This window comes from Seriola aureovittata, chromosome 20, assembly GCF_021018895.1.
Source record: "Seriola aureovittata isolate HTS-2021-v1 ecotype China chromosome 20, ASM2101889v1, whole genome shotgun sequence".
In the NCBI taxonomy this organism is placed as follows: Eukaryota; Metazoa; Chordata; class Actinopteri; order Carangiformes; family Carangidae; genus Seriola; species Seriola aureovittata.
Genome location: NC_079383.1, coordinates 14,824,962 through 14,841,611, shown reverse-complemented (window position 1 = coordinate 14,841,611; position 16,650 = coordinate 14,824,962). Strand labels below are relative to the sequence as shown.

General features: G+C 41.8%; 2 protein-coding genes and 1 long non-coding RNA gene across 5 annotated transcripts; all 3 read left to right on the top strand.

The window, feature by feature from the left end:
* Positions 1–285: 285 nt before the first annotated feature.
* On the top strand, positions 286–2,307 carry LOC130161568 (uncharacterized). Its single transcript, XR_008826179.1, has 3 exons — positions 286–389; positions 1,772–1,859; positions 2,229–2,307. It is a non-coding gene; the product is annotated as an uncharacterized LOC130161568 (long non-coding RNA).
* A 292-nt stretch (positions 2,308–2,599) lies between these two features.
* Positions 2,600–10,344, top strand: agtr1b (angiotensin II receptor, type 1b). 2 transcript variants are annotated; one of them, XM_056364313.1, is made up of 2 exons: positions 2,600–2,699; positions 8,258–10,344. In XM_056364313.1, exon 2 carries the CDS (start codon positions 8,365–8,367, stop codon positions 9,451–9,453), a length of 1,089 nt encoding a protein of 362 aa, XP_056220288.1. In that variant the 5' UTR covers positions 2,600–2,699; positions 8,258–8,364; the 3' UTR covers positions 9,454–10,344. The 2 variants fall into 2 exon arrangements, with proteins under 2 accessions (XP_056220288.1, XP_056220287.1); XM_056364312.1 differs by lacking the exon at positions 2,600–2,699 and adding an exon at positions 3,742–3,988.
* cpb1 (carboxypeptidase B1 (tissue)) lies at positions 2,768–15,464 on the top strand. Of its 2 annotated transcripts, none has more exons than XM_056364303.1 (11): positions 2,768–3,412; positions 11,389–11,464; positions 11,797–11,921; positions 12,047–12,143; positions 12,249–12,350; positions 12,450–12,554; positions 12,652–12,762; positions 12,888–12,978; positions 13,326–13,528; positions 14,741–14,825; positions 15,101–15,464. In XM_056364303.1, the coding sequence occupies exons 1-11, from the start codon at positions 3,327–3,329 to the stop codon at positions 15,286–15,288; spliced, it is 1,269 nt and encodes a 422-aa protein (XP_056220278.1). In that variant the 5' UTR covers positions 2,768–3,326; the 3' UTR covers positions 15,289–15,464. The 2 variants fall into 2 exon arrangements, with proteins under 2 accessions (XP_056220278.1, XP_056220279.1); XM_056364304.1 differs by lacking the exon at positions 2,768–3,412 and adding an exon at positions 10,680–10,744.
* The last annotated feature ends 1,186 nt before the right edge of the window (positions 15,465–16,650 follow it).

The following is a 16,650-nucleotide window of genomic DNA, read 5'->3' as shown; positions in this document are numbered from 1 at the left end:
GAAAGGGCAGCAGCTACAAAGGCCAAGACACAGGCCACACACAGATCAGTCAGAGAGCAATTAAATCCCACCAGCGTAGTCAGCCAAACATTCAAACACTAACTGAGCAGAGGCTAGGAAATATATCACAACATAGCTGTTAGCAAAGCAACAAGCCCCTACCTTCATGAAGTGAAGCAATGATCTCTGTAGCATCTCAGCAGACTTTGCGAAGAGTAGCAGCAGAACCAGACCTCCACAGCAGGTGCAGGATAATCCTTCAGGCTCAGGTTTGAAGTTCAACTTTGAGGCCGACGAGGGAATGACGACTGGCCAGAGGGAACACCAAACATCGTTACTATTTCCCCGTCAAAGACGTCCTGAAGCAACGGAGACAGGAATGATGCCAAGTGAGCTAGTTTGTGAAATGCTACATTAGCAACAACAACAACAAGCAGTTAGCCAGCAGCGGTTTGCGGCATTTTTAGGGCAGAGTTAGCATCATAGCTTCACATTACCGCCATGGCAAGAGTGAGGGGAGAACAGCAGTTTGAAAAAAACTTGATAGGCCTATACAAGGCTGCGTTCAGCTTATATTGCCTAAAGCAGTTTGTCACCTGTGACTTGTGTAGCAATGCTAGTTGTCGGCCTAAACCACGAACTAGCTTCGCAACATTATTTTGTAATAATGTATCAACTTACCATCGTTTCTTAGCTAGCGTCAGTTAATGTACAGTCATTACATTTGAGTCACAGAGCTAGCCTGTGTTTTTCTGCAAGATGAATCTATGTGGATCAGTCAAAAACCTTGGCAATACCATAAAAGGTAAAGTTGAACGGACCGTTTTCACTGGATACATTATGACCTGTCAAACACAGGTGTATCTAATAACATTAGTAATTGCTTCATACCATGGCAGTGATAGCTGGAATGGAGCCATGGTTAATTTTATTAGTTCCACCTGTGCCTTTCCTGCTATGAGGAGTCAAATTATCTGCTGTGAAAAAGATTTATGTGTTCAATTCATTTGGGAAGGCTGAGGACAAGAGTTTCATAACCAGATATATTCAAACAGCAAAACATGTTGAGCACAAAGTGGATAGACCTTGGATAGAACTGGTGATGTCAGTCAAATCCAAGATATGAAACCAAGTTTACTCTCAAGTTCACTGTCAGTATAGCGGGAGAACTTTGTGTCTTTTTTGTGTAAAACCATTAAATTCAACTTGCCTCCTTACTACCAATTAAAATGTAACAAATTCACATATGGGTTTTTGATGGAAACCATGCAGCACTAACCTGTAAAATATATTTATAGACATATACTGTAAGATGACTCAGCTACTTGTCAGTCAATACTGGTCACCAGTTTACAGTTCAGATCTCACACAGTATTGTCTTTCTTCAGCAGGTGGCTGTGCATTCGTTTGGCATTTTAGTGCCTGTATTGTTCTGGTAAAAGGTCCGTACTTCCCCGCAGTGCTGTGTGCTACCAGTAATTACCTCAGTCATCAATTCATTCTACTACGGCTTGAGTGCTAACACAGCTAATCTTGTTAGAGGGATTTGATTAACAAGAACATCACCCACTATCACACCTCCAGGGTATGAACATTTGAGACAAAGCCTTGTCCTCTTTCTGGCCTTACTCACCCAGAAATTATATATTACCCAGCAGATGATAAATGACCATATTCCTTTTACTGTAGTCACAGCAGATTCCAAAATGTTGCACAACATGAATTTAGAAACACTCTTGGAATAATTATTAATGCTTTTTCTTTTTTTTAGAGTGAATTGCGGAGTTAATATTCAGGACATAAAGTTTTGCTTTTGAAACCACAACCCGAATTAAACATCAACCATCCATTCTAAAAAGGTACAGTCCCATAGGAAATTACATTTCCCACCCTAACCCCCCCCCTCCATTTTTAAATCATCAGCATGTGTTTCTGCTTGTACTCAAGTGAGTGTAAATCAATGTTGTAGAGCGGGGTGTTGCAACAACATCCTGTCTCTACTGAGAATTATTTGTTTTGAGGAAAACAGTTAGAGATTCAAAGCTTGATACATAACTCTCTCCTCACTTCCTGAGATGTCTCATGGGTCAGATATAGTTTGTTGATAATTCTCGTGACAGCAAGGTTGAGACCATGTGGACGATTTGATACTGTACGGATTCTCAATGCTGTGACAGGATACGCAATAAGAAAACATTTGCCTAATGGATGATTCTTATCATTCACAGTAACTGAAGACATAATGGAGCCTGATTATAATCCCCTGGAGGTGTAAATGGTTCTGTTGCTGTGTAAAGTGAGTTACTCTCCTCCTCAACCTGCCCCTCCTGAAAAATGACAGGAATAAAGACAGAAGAGCACTCTGCTGCATGTCATGTTTTCCAGATATTTGTACCTGTTGCCTTTTGACCCTATGTGACCTCCAGGAGGCTTTGAGCCATTAAAAGCTCAGTAAATGTGATCATTCTCAAATGACTAGGTCACACCTGAGTGAGCAAAAGCCACCAAACAGGACCTCCACTTAGCTCAAAGTGTTTGTTTTTCCTTTCTTTCCTCATTTATCTTTATCGTAGGTGAAGGCTTTCTTCACCGTCAACACTGCGGACATTGAAACTGAGGGGATTTAGGGGATGACAGCCACGTCGACTCATCCATCACTATCAATCTCCATGACAGTTGCAATAGACTGCAGCAGAGAGGTGAGGATGTGACCTACTTCTCAACACCTGTCAGGACCTTGAGAAAGAAAAGAATAGTGAGAGACAAATAACTTTAGCACCAAGCTGTGTGTGATGGATGTTTGCAGTTCCTAAAAATAGAGATCTCTTCCTATTATAGCTGGTTTACACAACCGTAAAGTATGCAGCCTTCAAATACCTCCCTTTCGCGCCAATCATATTCTTTAATCACTCATGAAATTATTAATTGCAGTACCGTTTTACCAGTCACATTCATCAGCAAGTGCCTCAATCCCGCTTTAATAGCCTCGACAAAGCCAGCTTGACCAGGGGGAGTTGTCAAGTTGGTCACCCTGACACAGACTCTCACACACTCCTAACAATACATCCACTTCTTTAAAAAAAAAAAAAAAGTTTGACAAATGAGTGACAACTGAATCACACACTGGAAAACGGGAAATGTTCTCAGGAAGCCCAGCAAGGAGTGAAGGAAAAGTGGTAACCCATCTCTCTGGCTCCAACCCGCCAATTTTACCCCCTCTTCTAGCCCCTGGTACAGCCTGATCCAAGCCAAGAGTGAGCTCGTGGCAGCTATTAATACAGTGTGTCGACAGGTCCAATCACAGTCAGAGCCTGGCCGTTCCTTTCATGCTGTGTAGAGGACAAGGGACAGGGGACTGTCATGGGATCAGAGATGATACTAGTGGAATAAGAGAGGTGGTCGAGATATCAAAGTAAGATTTATCAAAGTGCTGGTGTGTGTGTGTGTGTGTGTGTGTGTGTCTGGTGAATTAAACTGTAATGCTGAATTAAATGCCCTCAAAAGATTGTGCAACAGGCCTAGATTTGGCACTTTAATCAGTTTTACCTGTCAAAAGCAGCAATGAATTTCATATGAAAGAGAAAGTGAGTGATTAAAAGCAGACATTAAGGGAGAGAGAGGAGAGAGGGTGCTTTGGGAGTAGGGGGGGGAAGAGGAGAGGAGGAGGAGGCGGAGGAGAGGTGCTATTGTGTAAGAGCTTGTGCGTGTTTGTTTGTGTGTGCGCGCAGACTGTCGGCCAGAGAGAGATGCTACAATACGTAGCTGACTGGCTCCAACATAATTCATTCATTATTGTAGTGTGTGTGTGCGCGCGTGTGTGAGAGAGAGAGAGTAGTGGGGGGTGTGTGTGTCAGACGGTATTCCTGCTCGTCTCGCTCCACCAGTTAAGTTAAATCAGAGGCAGTCACTGGCACACTGCGGTGGTCTCTCTGTCTCTCTGACTGTCCTGCCCTGAAAGCATCAACAGCCTCCTGGTTCAGCACCACAGGTAAGAGCACACATTACCTCATGCTCAGGAATATGATTTTGCCAACTTTTTCTATTTAAAAATTCTAAAATGTTTTGGCTGTTTAGAAGACATGTATCTAATGTTCCAACGCTGAAACAAAAAAGCTTCAGTTTCTGTAAATATTTATCTCACAAGTCTTTTGTTGAAAATCGCTGATATTACCTCAGGGACCCATGTGTAGGAAATGAATGCAAAGAACTAAACCAAATGTTAGATTTGACAAGTGCCACCTGTTGTTGCTGTTTGTCCAAGTTGTTCATGTGAAAGTCCTGTGTGTGCAGAGCCTTTAAAACAACTACTGTAGCTGTGCAGTGGGGATGGGAAGAATCCAAAACTGCATTATGAAACTATACGAGTGGGGGGAGCGAGAGGAATGGAGTCTATGCTAAAGTTTTCTCTGACGTGCCAGGTGTCATATCCCTATAGTCATGGCAAATTTGATTTATATAGTGCCAAATCACAACAGAAATTATCACATTTCATATAGAGCAGGTCTAGACTAGGCCGTGCTCTATACTATATTATTTACAGAGACCCAACAATTCCTGCCATGAGCAATTTAGAAAATTGGATCCACTTCCTGATAAACAGTAGCTTTGAGCTGTTTGAAAATCCTCACTTATGAGGAATTCAGTCCGCGAGACACACTGGAAAAAGGGGTGAAGGTAAAGAAGGCAGGGTGGTTGTGGAATAACAAGGATAAATCAAGAAAAGAACAGAAAAAAGGTAACGTTTAATTTTCAGCCTTGTCAGTGAGAGGGGCAGCTGGTACTGGAGATTGAAAATGTTGAGGAAGAGAGGAAAGAAACCGCTGCAGACACCAAGAGTTATGTGTGGGTTTCACCTTTATAGGTGCTTATTTCCCCCTCTTATGTTTATGTTATTTAATATAATCTCAGGTTCTACGGCAAAATAATCTCCTAACAAACTCCTCGCTGGAAATTAATTGAATGGAAAATTGTTCATAATCTGTTATGTTGTTGCAAGTCAAAGTCCTGGTGGCATATTTCCTAAAATACAGTACAGGAAATGAGGGAAAGTTTTTAAAGGCAGAAGTTTGTGCTGTTTAATTGTGCAAGTCACATGAAAGCTCGGTTTTGTAAACAGAAACATGCAGACATGGTTTCTGAAGCCAATATTTCCATTAGCTCCTCTCCTGCAGGCACAAGTCTTCATTTAGGTCATGGACACTGTCACCCTCACTCCCAATCACACACACGTAGACACACACACACTTCATCAAAATCTTCAGTTCTTTCTCTTTCTAAACATGTATTTGTAAAAAGTGCATATTTTAGATGAGAAATATGTTAGTTTGGCACGTTTTTCAGATTAATTGCATGGCACCACTACACTTAAAGAGTTTCTTCGGCAGTCAATGAGGTTTCTGTCGGTTAAGTTTCCTACTTCAAAAACTCTTCAGCTCAAGTGACTCCGTGTAAGTTGAGACAGGAGGAAGTGAGTTGTAGGAGGCTACAAATGAGGTGCACTACGGTTTTGACAGTCATATTATAACTCTGCAAGGAGTAATAGTGACAAATTGAGCATTAATGCAGTTTTCAGATTAAGATAAGATAAAGGTTGGGTTTACAACAACAGGAAGCACTGGTGGCTTGCGGAACGCTCTGTTTACCGAAAAAGCCTACACGAGTGGATGATCATGAGGTGGGAGGCTGAGGTGGTGTGTTCCCAGTAAGATGAACCTCACTTCATAATGGGCTGATATAAATCATTAACTCCATCAACCAGACATTTTAGTGGCTCTCTATGAGCAGCCAGATGGTGGTGCTCATGTCAGAGCAGCCGGGTGCTCAGGCCGAAGGCAGCCACAGATAGCTCTGTTGATGGGAACCACGTTTCTATCCAAAGTCAGCCCAACTCGTTCGGCCCAGGCTGTGATTGTAACTTTTCTAGGTTTAGCTTTTTAAGGAATTCCTATGATCCCAGGAAGAGGCTGTTTTTAAATACCCCGGAGTAGGATTAGAAATGGAATGTCACTGCAGTGTCATTCGGGAGTCAGCCGCCCGCTCTGTGGAACAAAAGAAATCCCCAAACTTCCTCTTAAACTTGATTTTATTCATTGTAAGCAGCTATGTGTTTGCAAACAATGCAGAGCCTCTCGGTCCATTGTCTTGATCGAGAGGATGCAGCTTGCTCATGGACCTTGTGAAGTAGGTGTTTACCTTCCTGTTTGTGGTCACCCAGGGTTTATGGCTGTCATTCAGTAATGTGCCATCCCACTGTGAGCTGTAGCTCAATGGACACAGCCTCATTAAATCACCTGCTTCCGTGTCACCTTCTGCTTGTGCCACTTCACCTTTACTATCGGGCTCACTTACATATAAAGGCGGCAATAACTTCCAGCCTTGTTTATATTCACTCACCACACGTCCCGTTGCCTTGAGCATCTCCCTCATGGAAAAATAAAATGCCAAGCCTTCCATTAATGGTAAAGGGCATAGGGTGTACATTTTCCGCTATATTTCCATTTGTGGTCACCAGAAATCGTCTTAGCATCAAGAGATTTTCTTAAACCTTTTTAAATCCCCAAATAGTGAAACTGATATGTGTGTTGTTGCCCTTTTCAGTGTAGTTTAAAATTGCAGTCACCCACTGTTAAAATCATAAAGAAAGAAAACACATGTACAGCAAATCTAAGCAGTGACATCTGTATTGGTACTTTACCCTACCTACTACTTTTGGGCCTGTGCAGGAAACTCTCAAAGATATTTCATTATTCTGTTGCCCTTGGCACCCACACATCTTCCACACTCGAATATCCACACATCTGCAACCGATACGGTTGTTGCTTTAATGCACTGAGGGGTTTTTTCAAAGAATCCATCCACTGAAACCTGGTGGAAAATAAGGAGACTTGGAGATAAAATAGTTTTACTGGAGGAGCTTAGATTGTCTTAATGCCAACCAGAGGGCAGCAGGAATGCAGATAGGGAAGGTTTGTGCATTCAAAAAGTAACTGTAACAGTAGCAGCTGCAACTGGATTTCTGCAAAAGGCAACTTTCAGTATTTTTTAAATAAATGTATGTGCACTAGCTGACAGGTTTTCCATCATGATATCACTGCACTCTATCAGCTGTGAGTAAAATCTTGAAGCTAGGATGCCATCTTGTGGGAAGACGACTGCTTAGTTTAGTAATACTGGTAATACGAAGATTTCCATTTCTATTTAAAGAAAGTAATATACAAAATAGCAAACTTCCTATTCTAAAAAACAGCACATAAAATGGTTCCGTATAATCTATATATGTTATTTACCCATTTCTGAGCTGCAAATTCAAAGCATGTTTCCCTTACAATCTTTTTGGTTTCTATGTAACCACGAACATATTGTCATTTTCGTGTAATTAGTAACAGAAACTATCTTTGCAGCTATAGTAATAGTATACATGAGGCTTATGCTAATATTATTGCATCAGCCCCACTAAGACGCTCACTAAGCTGTTCTATTAAACATAAAGACTCTAAACAAAGGGGAGAATTTCTTCTTTTTTTTTTCCCATTTCACATTCTGCACATACAAATGAAGCAAAAACTAGCCCTGAGGCAAATTTTCCGCAGCACGCAGGTTTGATTTTCTCACAGAGCAAAGTTTCCACAGAGCCGAATCCCTGCTGTCCTGTTTGTTTAGGTGTGTGCTGATTAGAAGTTCTCATGCTGGGTACAATGTATCTCTGCACACCAAGGGTTTGAAACGTGACATGTCTTTTACAGTGACTGGAGCCTCAACCCCCTCTTTCTCTTTCCTCCCTGCTCCACTCACTACCTCAGTGTTTAATGGTGTTGTTATCCAAGATCACACTTTTCCATGCAGTCTTCATTAACACAGGTCATAACACAAGGCATAAATGTTCTCCTTCCGGGTGCTGACAGTCCACCCAGATGGACGGGCCATTTGATAAACACTGTACAGTTTTACTGTTGCCATTCATTAGCAGAGAGACGATTTAAAGGAGATGGCAAAGAGCAGATTGTCTGAATAATGATGTTTCAAGTGCATTTTTGGAATATTGAATAACATACAACATCTGTTTTTCATGGCTTCTTATTTTACAGAAATAACATAAAGCGTCAGGATGGCTCTAATGTGCAGGTCTTTAATGAGCTGGTGTAGGGTGAGCACTTTCATGGGTGCTCGTGTGGATTAGTGTTTATGGGCCATGCCAGTGGTATAATGATTGCTCTCCCCCTAGACTGCCTGTGACATTTTTGTTGTGTTTCTTTTATAGGACTACGCTGAGGCCCTCGCCCAAGGCCTGTATCAGTCACCACAGACGCACCCTGCTGACAGGGCCCCCTGTTTAAAAGTACCAGGATCTGGCACTAAAAAGGGAAAATGCAGAATATAACGGCAGGAGCAACAGACGGGATAGCGCTGACATGCGGCATGTCTGGAAGCCACGAATTCATCTTCACCCTGGTACCCATCGTCTATGGCTGTAACTTTGTCATCGGCATTGTCGGAAACAGTATGGTGGTGGCTGTCATCTACTGCTACATGAAGCTGAAGACTGTGGCCAACATATTTGTTCTCAATCTTGCTATATCTGACCTCACCTTCCTCATCACTCTGCCCATGTGGGCGACCTTCACCGCCACAGGCTATCACTGGCCCTTTGGTGGATTCCTGTGCAAGGCCAGTGCAGGGCTTGTGATTTTTAACCTCTACACCAGCATCTTCTTCCTCACTGCACTCAGCATTGACCGATACCTGGCCATTGTGCACCCAGTGCGATCACGCAGGTTCCGCACTGTGGTGTACGCACGTATCACCTGTGTGGTGATCTGGCTTTTTGCCTTTGTGCTTAGTGTGCCCACAGCACTGACCAGGGATGTCCACAACATCAAACACTCTAATAATACAGTGTGTGGCATTCTGCACCCGCACATTAAAAATGCCAGGTTGAGTGAGCTCCTTCTAGCCATCAGCCTGATGAAGAGCTTGCTGGGCTTCCTGGTGCCCTTCATCATCATCATCACCTGTTACTGCCTCATCGGACGGGCGCTGCTGGGGGCAAGACACATCCAGAAAAGCTCCCGTTCCCGGGATGACGAAGTACTGCGTATGCTCGCAGCAGCTGTCCTGGCCTTCTTCCTGTGCTGGGTGCCCCATCAGGTGTTTCACTTCATGCAGGTGCTCACCCAGCTGACAAAGGTAGAGAACTGTGCCATCCTGGAAATCATTGACACCGCCATGCCCTTCACCATCTGCATCGCCTACTTCAACAGCTGTGTTAACCCTATCGTGTACGGCTTTGTGGGGAACAACTTCCGCAAAAACTTACTGCGGCTGTTGCGCTGCTCGCCAGGTGGACCTACTGGGCCTCACCTGAGCATCAGCTCCAAGATGAGCGCCCTGTCATTCCGTGCCTCAGAGGCACTGAGTCTTACATCCAAAAGTAAGGCCTCTTCTGACGTTAAGTGAAAAAAGAAAAAAAGAAAGAGGGTACAAGTTCACCCGCCCCACTGTTTTGGTCTGTGGTTAAGAGTCCGGGGATGGAGACATTCCATGCTTTTAAAATCCCCAACTGTATTACCAAGCACTGACTCATGGAGAATGGCTGCAAAGTTACATTCATGTCCCTCTGTGAGTAAGTCAAAGAGATATTTACTACAGTCTGCAGAATAATTATTTGTAAACCATCACACAGCACTCATGCTTGTCACATTCATGCTGGCAAAATTTCTGTTCCACTATATGAATGGGGTGATTCCCTGCAAGAGAAGGCTACACATGATTACATATCGCTTTTTCCATTATTTATAGAAGATATGCATGTATGTGCAGGATTTTGTCGCCATAATACAGTGATGGGATACAGTGCAGTAATATATCGTCCAGTGATAACCATTCTGTGTGCTCAGCAGGTCTTTCCAATTGGAACAGTTATCAAATGTTCAGCAAAAACACCAAAGCTAATAAATAAGTCACCCATGCATGCTCTGCCGCAGATTTATACATGGAATAATTGGATATGTGTAGCAAAAATATGATGTAAATTTATCCGTTATTAACATATTTGACCATGACTAGTATCTAAATAGTATTGTCGAATCATGTGCTCTGTGTGAAAATGTTTAATAAGTGTTTGCATAATAAGACTGTAATGCTGAGATGTTTCCAAGTCGGGGAGTAACACACTGTATAAATAAGAGTACTACACAAACACTCCTGGTCGGGTGATCATTGTCAATAACTATGGTGGTTGTATTTGTGGTATTTAAACATGTTGATAGATTTTTTTTTTCTACTCTCTAAGTGTACAGTTTGTGAATATATGAAAATATGAATAAAATGAAAAATCTACAGTCCAAAGTTGATTTTTTTTTTGTTGTTGTTGATCTTGTGTGTTATAAATCATCAGGAAAATGTGTCATTGGTTACCAAAACATCCAGAAATAACAGCTGATCTGAGATTAAGTAACTGTGAGGAATCAGAATCAAATTACTTTAGCTCAAAGTTTTCCCAAGCAACTCTAGCATCTATTAATCATTGACTATGCATCATGTAGGGCTCTGTTCCTCCACGTAGCACCTAAAAATAGGGAGGATGTATGACATGTTGCTGCATCACAGAAGGGGTTGGCGAATGATCGACAGGTCAGGGGATATAAATTCTGTCCAGGTGCAAGATCAGCCTCACTGCCAACATGAAGGTCCTCCTGCTTTTTGGATTGGTGGCTGTTGCCCTGGCTGGCACCACTCGCTTCGAGGGGTAAATTTTGAATCTTTGTTAAAAGCAAAAGATAATTCATTTCACTCACTCTTGTGAAACACTGTGGCTGTAAAGATCAAATATGCAGTGCTGATGATGAATTTGTATTCCACTATGGACTGGTGCAAGCACAGTGATATAATGTGACTCATCACCTGCTCACTATACATCATAATACTGTATTTGATCAATGTAAACGAGTGAACAAAATGACTACTGTATTCTTCTGTACATGTATACAGCATTCTGGTTCAATTTAGTTACCTCCCGTCAATTTAAACTACGTAAATGTCAATTTGTGATTTGTGCACATTACTAAACTACGCAAGCTAAAAGAGACCCTTCAACTTATTTATGGTAGTTCAGAATTGGAATTTAGAAAATAAAAGAGTTATGGGAAACATCCTCTTATAGATTATGGAGGTAAAAATGATGCCGAAAGGTTTGAATTTTAAAAATACCACCAAGCGAACGCAACATGGCAGCATGTGAGAAGTTTGCAGTTATATATAATATGTATACGTATATATTTTCTTTATGTTAGTGACTCTTTTACTGTGTAGTAAAGAGGCAGTCCTGTAATGTGAACCACATCTTTTGTGTCTATTGTACTGTATTTATGATCCTTCTCTTCTTTTCACTAGCGAGAAAGTCTTCCGTCTGAAGCCTGTGCTTGATGAGCATGTGACCCTCATTAAGGAACTGGCTAAGGACATAGAGGTACCTATCTGCTTTCACACATACCCCCACCTTAACAGTGCTATTCTCACTCACTACAGGGGTTTCACTGGTTTGCTAATGGTGGAAGAGGCTTAACTGGGTCTACTTTTTGGAGCCACTCTGCTAATTTACTCAGTGTATGTCCAGATATGCAAATTATTTCTAACCGCACCGTTTCATTTCACAAATGCTTCGATCAAATATATCATCTGGTATTTTGACATGTCATATTTCTTTCAGCTTGTCAAATAAGAGGCTGAAGTGCTGCATTTGGGATTTCATATCTGAACGTTTCAATATGCTCAAGCGTTTGACTTTGCTGCCATCTGCAGGTCGACTTCTGGAGACCCGAGAGCCCCGAGCTGGTGACTATTGACATTGATGTGGACATCCGCGTGCCTGCCATGTACCTCGATATGGTGCACACCATCCTGCAGCAGAATGACATGGAGCATGTGTAGGTCACAAGACAAAGGTCCCAAAATATAAACATATAATCGACAAGCATGAAATTAAAACGTCAACATAAAACCCCGGGTTTTGTTCTTGAGTTACACACTGTTTAAATGAATCCCTCTACAGGATCCTTATTGACGATCTGCAGACTGCTGTTGAAGCCCAGGCCCAGGGGCCCACTCCCAGAGCCCACAGCTACACCAAGTACAATAGCTGGGACAAGGTATGCTGCAAAAACATTATGTTATCATTATGTTGTGTTAGTCACAATCTCAACCCTGATTGGACTGTTATTATCGTTTCTTATTTGTCCTTCTTTTGATTTCAGATCCAGTCCTGGATCTCCTCTATTGCCTCCTCCAACAGCAACCTGATCAGTAAGCAGGTCATTGGAAACACCTACGAGGGACGCCCCATGACTATCCTCAAGGTATTTCAGGACTTACATAATGATAAGTTTGTAAGTCATACAGTTCATACAGTTCTATCTAACATATGTTTTTTTTATGATAACCTTTAACAACCACAGCTTGGTAGGAAGTCCAGCTCCAGAAAGCCCGCCATCTTCATGGACTGTGGTATCCACGCCAGAGAGTGGATCTCTCCTGCTTTCTGCCAGTGGTTTGTTAAGGAGGTGAGGAGGATACCTGGACAGGCATGGCAAGCATTTATATAAAGACTTCCAAAGATCACAGCACTGATTTTATTTTTATTTTTGCAATCTCCCGCAGGCTATGTCTACCTATGGCCAGGACTCTCAGATGACCAGCCTGCTCAACGAGATGGATGTTTTTGTCCTGCCTGTCTTTAACATTGATGGCTACGACTACACCCACAAGAGCGTATGTTACAATTTCAAGCCTAAACCTTATAGAGACCATTCTGTTTATTTTTGTTATCTTAAAGAATTTGTTGATTTGTTAAATGGATGCCTGACATGTGTATTCTATCCACTTGGGAACTTTAGAACAGGATGTGGAGGAAAACTCGCTCCAGGAAATCTGGTTCCAGCTGCATTGGAACTGATCCCAACAGGAACTTCAACGCTGGCTGGTGCAGTAAGTCAAACATATACAAAGCTATATCTTACAGGGATACACCAGAGAATTAATAGTGCACTTCCATAAAGTTGGGACGCTTGTGAGAAACAGGTTTAAAAATCTGCGACTTCTAGTTCCCAACATTAGTCATTCCGCAAAAAGCTTGAATCCTACATTTACCAAAATGCAAATTGGTAGCATCTTTCATTAAATCCTTCCATCCTGGTAAACTCACGCATGTTTGAAACTCCACCCCTCTGGTTTATAACACATGCTTGCTTTTATAAATATTTGATCTCAATCAGATACTGCATTTAAAGAAGTAAAGAAAATTTAACACAATGTGATTTTCATTTTAATTTCAGCCACCGGAGCCTCCAGCAACCCCTGCAGCGACACCTTCTGTGGATACAGTCCTGAGTCTGAGATTGAGGTCAAGAATGTTGCCGACTTCATCCGTAGGAACAAGTCCATCATCAAGGCCTACATCACCGTCCACTCCTACTCTCAGCTGCTGCTCTTCCCCTACTCCTACACCTTTGAGCTGGCCGCCACCCACAGTGAGCTGGTGAGTCTTCATTATCTGCCACAAATGACGAATTGTACGTACAGCTGAAAAAGGATAGTGACTATGTTAACTAATATACTTGCTCAGTCATAATCATTATAGAATTGTTCATCATGGCAGTGTCACATGCATCAGTGTAGTGCACAACTATATACAGCCTTCCTGGAAATATTTTCATTCATAATGCAATACCAACAGACTTACTGCACCAGACATGTCAGAGACGTGTCAAAGGTAAAAGTGACCTCACTATAAGAATTTAGAAATTGCTGTAAAATCTCAAGTCGCAAAATATCAGCAAATCAAAAGATATGGTATTATATAATATGAATACAATATAAACTTAATGTAATACCTCTGAAGGTGTTTCCAAAAGCAAGAATTCAACCAAGTCCCATTATGTCTCTTATCTAAAGAACACACTTAACTGCTGCAAATCATTTACTCCCTCATATGCATCATTCTCATGGGTCTTTTACCTCTCACTGGGGTGTCCGAGGGCTGCATAGTTAACACTCACACCCCTGCTCCAGCTCTCACACTAACTGAGGCAGATCACATGTCTCTGCCTCTCTATTATTCACTTGTAATTTAAGCGCTCTTCTGACACTTCACAGAACAAAAGAACTCTGGGGATCCATCATAACTCATCTGTCCATCCAGAAATATCATTTCCTGCTTGTGAATTTCTCTCGAGGTTTCATTTCCTGCCGGAACTCACTGAAGCTTTATTACTATGTGATGTAATATCAGTAAAAATGTTTTGGTGGAACTAGAAGAAATGGATGGTGGATGCTGCTGGGGAAAAAAACATTTATTTACCATTCTTGCTACCGGCTGTATTTTAATAGTTGTTTGGTTGTGTATGATATTGTTCTTTTTTTCAGGCAATCTTTCCACTTTTTTTTTTAAAGAATTAATAATGTAATCTTCCACTTATACACCAGAAGTTGAATTCATAAACAATACATTTTACTGTCACTCAATTCATTACATTCAGGTGTTTTGCTAATACAAGTATACTTGGTCTGGTATGACCAAGTATAGTGGCTAATGGTATCTAACTTTAGATCTTGCTGTGTAACAGACATGTTTTCTGATGCTGTCAGAAGTTGTAGATTCAGGAGTATAAAAGGTTCAGATTGATCAAAGTCAGCAACCGACTGATGTGTTTTTAACACATCTGTTTTTTGTTTCCTTTCTGTATTGTAGCTGAAGGTTGCTGAGGGAGCTTCTGCTGCTCTGCGTAGTCTGTATGGCACCCGCTACACCAGCGGACCTGGTGCTGCAACCATCTGTAAGTACATGGGGAAATAGTGTATTGAGAGGAGGCTTGATAGTCTATTTTCGCCTCTGCTATTATGCATTCTGATGTGTTTGTGATTCACAAACCCTTTGTTGCCTCTAGAGGCAACAAAAATAAATGACTTATCGGGAGCCAAGGCTATTCCTTGCAAACAAAGGATTTTTTTGGCCCCCAAAAGCAGTATTTGTATGAAAACACATCCAGACTGTCCCAGGTCATCAGCATATCCCACTCTGAATAATCCCCCTCTTCTTATTTGCCCTCAGACCCCGCTGCTGGAGGCTCTGACGACTGGGCCTACGACCTGGGAGTGAAATATTCCTACACCTTCGAGTTGCGTGACACTGGTCGTTATGGCTTCCTGCTGCCTGAGTCTCAGATCAAGCCCACATGTGAGGAGACCATGCTGGCCGTCAAGTACATCGCCGCCTATGTGCAGAAGAACCTCTATTAACGAGCGGAACTGCCAGGACCCCTGCCAACTCAGCTCCTCTGTACCAGCCCCCAGCCCCTCCAACCTCTCAGCCATCTCCAGTCCGTATCCATGGATACGGACACCACCCGCCATGTTTCCTCGCTGTGCTTGACAGAATGTCAAGATGAGAGCAAACAATAAAATCAATGATCCATCCCCACATGCTGAATCAATTTTTTATATCTATATGATAACATAGAATCTGATGGACTGAGCCTTTGTCATTTGTATGAAAATATACATAAAAACTGTGATTTATAGTGAATAAAATAATGCTAACAATTTACACCCCATCACTACTAGGCCAGAAAACATGGCTGCTGTAAATTATTATTTCTTGTAAGTTATGAGAATAATGTACTTTTAAAAAATCTTTCATGTTACAAGAAAACACAACGAGACACTGAAATTTAGTGTCTATGTACTAAAACAAGACAATGCTTCAAGGAACAAAAGGATCCACCAATTTACTATACCAGCTCCTTTGAACCCTGGTGATCCCTTTTGTTCAGCTGGCACTGTTCCAGTGGTGGACGGTGGGCGGGCGGGGGTATCAGTTTTTAAGGATTTTAGTACAGCAGCACAGTACGTGACAACCACAGACTACTCATTGGCAGTGTATCCACTCTACCAAGCATCTGCCTGAGTGGAGAAAATAAAGGAGCCAAAGAGCAGCAGGGAATCTAACTGCGCTGGCACACATTTGTGAAGCAGAGGGTAGAAAGGTAAACTTCACCGACTGCTTTTTTAAAGGAATTATGTTAAATTTGACAAGAGATTTAACATTTTTCATGATATGTGGTCAAGCAGTGCTTATATTTTCTTTAAAAATCATTATGGTATAAATGTTTGTAAGGAATGTTACAAATACCCATTTTGGGTGCACTTAAAGACCCTGAAAAAATTTAAATATAAAATCTGCTGAAGGCTACAACTTATCCCTTTCCCTCAGTATTGGACCCATCTTGTATAATACTACCACACTACTTGATCTGAGCTCTACTGAGACCACTAAAAATAATACACTGTTGTGTAACACAGTAGGACCAATGGCCTCCACAACTACCTCTGTTTGTCCTGTCACTGTCCTGCTGTAGATTATTTATTCCACAAGATGGCGACAAAATGCCAAATATACATTATAGAACATGTTGTTCCTGATGTCAGCACCTCATTACAGCATCATCGTCATCTCTACATTGTCATCATGTGTAAAGATGACACCAGGCAGGGGAGCTACATGGAAGTTGTTTGAAAGGTCAAGGCTGCACAATGATGTCCTGGGAATGTAAAACTATGTCTGACTTAAGATAAGATTTTAATTTTCTCCCGTGAGACCAC

What these genes read in the sequence shown, in the direction of transcription:
- cpb1 (XM_056364303.1), top strand. Translation starts at nt 3,327, where the DNA reads ATGCTGTGTAGAGGACAAGGGACAGGGGACTGTCATGGGATCAGAGAT. An exon ending in GCCCCATGACTATCCTCAAG is followed by an intron (nt 12,351 to 12,449) that starts GTATTTCAGGAC and finishes TAACAACCACAG; the next exon opens with CTTGGTAGGAAGTCCAGCTC. An exon ending in ACGACTACACCCACAAGAGC is followed by an intron (nt 12,763 to 12,887) that starts GTATGTTACAAT and finishes TGGGAACTTTAG; the next exon opens with AACAGGATGTGGAGGAAAAC.
- agtr1b (XM_056364313.1), top strand. Translation starts at nt 8,365, where the DNA reads ATGCAGAATATAACGGCAGGAGCAACAGACGGGATAGCGCTGACATGC.